The 6000-nt window shown below is 37.5% G+C and overlaps 1 protein-coding gene across 1 annotated transcript; it reads left to right on the top strand.

Annotated features, from left to right (window-relative positions):
• Nucleotides 1-4619: 4619 nt before the first annotated feature.
• On the top strand, nucleotides 4620-5673 carry LOC128210717 (neuroglobin-like). The gene is made up of 2 exons (XM_052915071.1): nucleotides 4620-4657; nucleotides 4998-5673. Exons 1-2 carry the CDS (start codon nucleotides 4620-4622, stop codon nucleotides 5671-5673), a joined length of 714 nt encoding a protein of 237 aa, XP_052771031.1.
• The last annotated feature ends 327 nt before the right edge of the window (nucleotides 5674-6000 follow it).

Below are 6000 nucleotides of genomic sequence, written 5' to 3'. Positions count from 1 at the left end.
TTGGCGTTTACCCAGTGCCATTAAACCGGGTTTATGTTTAAACGTGTTGCTACTGAGCTTGTTTCTGCAGCTTTTTGCATAAATATTACACAAAGGAATTACAAATTGAGCGATTTCTTCACATGTTTCGTTTAAATGGGTAAACATGGGCTGTGCCAGTTCTGTGGTGAATAATGCTCATGAGTAATAAGCCCGGTGGTGACCTCATAACTTATTTGCAATCAAATTTTGCAGGAGGTTCATAATGGTTTCACTATTTTTTTAAACATTTAAGTCTTCCCTGTTTCTTGTCTTAAATCACGATTTACTGATAACCCTGAGAGATTTTCCTGTAATTATGAAATTAATTTCCGTCCACACGAGTTCATATTTAACAAGTGATATCTTGAATGATAAAAAGTAATTAGTAAAATCTAGTACGTCGGGCAAAAATAGCAATGCTATTTCTGAAGACGAAAGTCGCATTGTCAGAAGGACTTGGTTGAGAATGGGATGCAAGTTTTCTTGCGTAGTTTTGAAAAACATCCGAAAATAAAGGAACTGATTAAAGCGGAGAATGCCCGTCAATCGGAACTCGCGCGTAACGTTGTGGTTAAGGGATATGCTTCCCGCTTCATGAGTGGTATTGGAACCGCTGTGGACAATCTTGATGACCTTGACAACACCCTCGCGCAGCTGCTCTTGACGCTAGATTCAAAGCACAAGTGTCGGACAACTGGAGTCACGTGTCTGTATACTTAAAGGTGAAACTCCAAGCTGGGTTCAACTCTCCCGAGCCTCTCGACGTTGAGGAGGCGCTTATGAATATGTATTTTCCACAAGCGTTCAGGTTCTTCCGTTGACATCTCAGATAATTCGCTGATTCCTCGCAGTCTCAGGGACTTTCCGTTTAATGCTTCACATGAATTGGGTGAAATTAGTTTATTATCATGATATAAATCCTGTTGCAATTAATGAACTGGATGTACTGACTTGCAGTCTCATTTTGTTATATGTAATACTAGTATGGTAAAGATAAAATACACTTATATTGACCTCAAGGTGCGCTTATTTTCTAGGGTACATCAACATGTAGTTCAAGAACATGTTCACATCAATAAATTGTCATAAAGCACTTATGTTTGAAAAAAGACAACTCGCACATGTTTTTTCTTTTATATCTATTGAAAACAATGTATACATAGTTTTCACTATAAGATTTGCGGTACACTTTATGAGGCCCTAATGACATTGCTTTGTTGATCAAACTATTTCAAAATCAAGCTGTTGATAACGCTTGACCAATAACCAGTAAAATAGCACCGGACCAAACAACTTCTATGGGAAGTCATGTGGAAGTCAGTTCATAAAGAAGCAGGTAAGCCATGAGGACATCCTCTCTTCTTATACCAAAATGCAATTTGTCAAGTTATCTCTTATAAATCAATACAACATATAGTATAGTATTGCATTTTCAACACAAATTTACCCTTAGCCTGTACTATGTTTTGTAAATATTGATATGAAAATAACAAACTTACAGCGTTATTTCTATCTGGGTTTTTTGTTCGTGTAATACCAAAATTTGACGTCACAAACCTTTGTTGTCCACACTGTAGTTGATATATCATGTGACAGGTGGGTATCTGTCAACAACTGGTGTGTGAACACTCTAAACCAGTGTTTGACCAATGCTTCTCATGTTAGGTCAATCATAATTAACTTAGTAAGGTATCGATAAAATTTCGAATTTGGGTCATATCGGGTCAAAAATCTCAATTCTTGTTTAAACATTGGCTGCTCTTTCATCAAAGCGTTTGGCAACTTTATCAGAAAGATTGTTTCCTTTTCCTTTAAAAGCTGCATGATTCCTTCGAATCTCATTTTGAATTAAGAATATCGGACATCCTGGTTTAAAACTAGTTATATGAGAAAAATATTGTTTACGCCATTAAGAGTGCAGAACTTGCTGAGAATGATTGTGTTGATGAGTCATCAATGAAGTTCGGATATGGGTGATCTTGGGTCAAAATTTAGAGTGTCCTTGTAAATTGGATGAAGATCGCATAGCAATATGATCATCGCGTGTCATGGTCAGAATGAGTTTGATTATGAAATTTTAAATTTTAAAACGTCTCGTTTTAAATTGTATGAAATAAGGTCAAATCAGAAACAACTGAGCAAATTGACCGTCTGACCAAATATGATCTCAGGGAGCGGATCGACTGTCTGGCCAACTATGACCTCAGGGAGAAGACCGCCCGACGACTGACCAACTATGGCCACAAGGAGCAGATTTCCCGTTTGACCTACTATGACCTCAGAAGCAGATCGCCCGAATGATCAACTATGACTGCAGGAAGCAGTTTGCTTCTTTTATCAACTATCATCTCTAATGAATCGATTGCTCATCTGGTCATCTAAGGGAGCGGTTCGTTTGTCTGACCAACTATGACGTCAGGGAATAAATCGCCCTTCTGTCCAACTATGACCTCAGGGAGCGGATTGTTTCGTTTGACCAACTTTGACCCCAGGGAGAAGTTTGCCCATCTGACCAAAGATCATCTCCTGGAGCAGATATCTGGCCTGGATAACTAGCGAGGAATGTGCTACCATGCTTAGGTTACAGCGTACCGAATGTTCACCCAGGAATATATTTTAAGGAAAACCCAATGCACTAATTACAGAAATCTGTTTTTTCTGCTGTAAAACTAGTCTTGATTAATGAAAACGGTGCTTTTTTCCTCCAAATTACGAAACATCACGTAATGTCTTCATTAATGGTAGTGTTGTAATTGTCAGGTTGATAAAGATCTCTCTTAATCGAAGTGTTTTGTGCTGACAAGACAAGATTAAAACCAAACAGTGTTAATAACCAGTTCTAGGTTAATGAAATGATTACTCAAAGATTCCCCCTTTTAGAACAAAAGCACAGTACATAAAACAATATTTCTATTCTTAGTAAGTGACGATATGAATAAACTGTCTTCACAGTCACAAATGTACTTTGCGTGTGCGTTCCTAGGTTGGATACTGATTAGTGACATACGTTAGATAAAATGTCGGAAATAAATCACATGTAAAAAATGCATATACATGTATCGCAATCACACGTTGGTAAGAAGCCCTCGAGTCCGTGATAACAAACAAACTCAAGCCCAAGTTCAAACTCAGAGCTTTTAACCACTTGAATGTTGCACCATGTTTTGTAAGAAAATGTATAGTATCTTTTCATTTCCTATTTTTCTGAGTCTGTGTCTGGTTTGGGACTTGAGAGCTCATCTTCTTTCTAGTTTGTTTTCGGACCAAGAGCCACGTAAAATTATAAAATTTTAACATTGAAAAAATGCACTTTTTTAAGAAACTACGTGAACAAAATCCCAATACTAAAAACAAAAACTTCTTTTTAACGCCTTAACGATATCGTCATACACCCCCGTTACACCACTGCGCGTTGCTTCGTTGACAACCGTAAGCAATTTGGTTAAGAAAAACGTTACCCTTAGCTATAACTCGTTCGAGATAAATTATTGTAAACACGTTACCAATGACATTTCGCGCTTGCATAACTAAGCTTAATATTTATTTTGTAATGCCCTTTGGTCATATGGGAAAAAATCTTTGACTATGCCCATTAGACCAAAAGAAGTTCTTTGTTTTTTTCACTAACATCTCCTGGTAGGTAGGCATAACATCTTTTTTGATAACATGGATTCTGTAGCAAACCTACCTATATCAGGGTATAACACTATATTAGAAACTTTAAAATATAAAATGGTAAAATTTTAACATGTTCACTGAAAAAATAATGCACAATTTCTTATTGATTTACGAGAAAAGAAAATCACACAAAGACAAAAAAGCGTAAGGTCGGCGTGAAAAAAGGGTCGGTCGGGTTAGAGGAAAAAGAACATTTTTCACGACTTAACAATATCGTCGAGTACCCCCGATACACTCCTGTGCTATGCTTCAATGAGTACCGTTATCAATTAGGCCAAGAACATATCATAATCATGAAACCTAATGAGAAAGTTTCATTGGTTCCGCATGCGGAAATATGCAAAGCCGTTCATACCATTGTATTCCCGTAGAAAAAGTATTCTGGCGAAAGTTCAAATTGAAACAGGTCTTCACTCTCAATCTTACATATGGTGAGGGAATCCTGGATCTCATTCTATAACTAAAATGTAATTATTACGTACCTTTAAAAGGACTTTCAGCGCAGTAATCAATCCACACCGCTCAGCATTAGCTGCATTATCGAGACATTATAGCGAACGTACACCCAGGAGAAAATGCTGCTAATTCCAATGTTGGGCTTCGGGAAAACTCACTGTCAATTATGGACCAGGCTAAATGTATATAAATGGGATCTAAGAAGTATGTTCTCAGAAAACAATATTTGGATGTGAATTGAGGCATTGTTTGATCAAAGCAAGAGAGAAACGTGATTAAATAAATCGTGTCATGAACAAAAACATTAACGATAAGGATTCACATAAATGCGTGTGAGGAATAAAAAATATACACAATTTAGCGATAAAGATCCATAGTATGTGATTTTAGACGTGTGGTGACTTAAACAAAGGGATTTAAGAATAGAGTGACCTTTCCGGGATATTTCGTTTTAATGGGTAAACATGGGCTGTGCCAGTTCTGCGATGAATAGTGCTCATAGGTAATAAAACCGGTGATGACTTCATAATTATTTACAATCGAATGATTTCATACTGGCTTCACTAATTTTCTTTAAACATTTATGACTTCCCTCTTTCTTGTATTATATCACAATTTACTGATAACCCTTAGAGACTTTCCCATAAGAAATTAAAGTTCAGTCCTCACGATTTTACATTTAACAAGTGAACTCTTGAATGTTTAAAGATAAAAAGTAAATAAGTAAAATGAAGTACGCCGTCAGAAAATTTAGAAGCTAATAAATCGCAAAATTGTTGTATGTCAAATTATGAAATTGCGAAATATGAAGCCACCAACGACCATCTGTATTATATTTACAGGTCGTGTATAAAGCTGCTGGAAAATGGCATGGACGCGAACCGAACCCAGACCATTCGGATCACCATCGACAATATTAGCACGGTGAGCAAAGATATTTCTGAAGACGAAAGTCGCATTGTCAGAAGGACTTGGTCTGTTCTTGCGAATGACATGCGAGGGAATGGGATGCAGGTTTTCTTGCGTATTTTTGAAATCCATCCGGAAATAAAGCAACTGTTTAAAGTGGAGAATGTTCGTCACTCGGAACTCGCGCGTAACGTTGTGATTAAGGGACACGCTGCCCGCTTCATGAGCGCCATTGAGACCGCTGTGGACAATCTTGATGACCTTGACAAAAACCTCGCGCAGCTGCTATTTACTCTGGGACAACAGCACAAACATTACGTAGGTTTCAAGGTCGAATACTTCGAAGTGTTCTATGAAGCCCTTATGTGGCATTGGGCGCGCGCTCTTGACGCCAGCTTCACAGAACAAGTGTCGGACAGCTGGAGTCACGTGTTTGTATACTTAATGGCGAAACTCCAGGCTGGGTACAACTCTCCCGGACCTTTCGGCGATGAGAAGGCGGCTAAGAATGTACATTTCCGCAAACTTTCAGGGTCTCTCAATGGAATCTCAAGTGACTCGCGATATTCCTCACAGTCTGAGGGACTTTCAGTTTATACCATGAGATGAACCTGGTGGAATTAGTTCATTATCATAATATAAATCCTGTTGCAATTAATGAACTGGATGTACTTACTTGCAGTTGTATTTTGTTATGATATGAAATGCTGCGATGGTAAAGATAATATGCACTTTATTTTGACCTCAATGTGCACTTATTTTCTATCGTATATCAAAATGTAATTTATGAACATGCTCTCATCAATTAATTGTCATAAAGCACTTATGTTTGATAATCGACAAATCGCACATTTTTCTTTTATATCTTTTAAAAACAATGTAGACATAGTTTTCAATATAAGATGCGCACGTTCAATGATCATTATTGCGGTACAG

Source organism: Mya arenaria, chromosome 12 (assembly GCF_026914265.1).
Source record: "Mya arenaria isolate MELC-2E11 chromosome 12, ASM2691426v1".
NCBI classification, from domain to species: Eukaryota; Metazoa; Mollusca; class Bivalvia; order Myida; family Myidae; genus Mya; species Mya arenaria.
The sequence above is the reverse complement of the archived record's forward strand: the minus strand, read 5'-3'. Positions and strand labels throughout refer to the sequence as shown.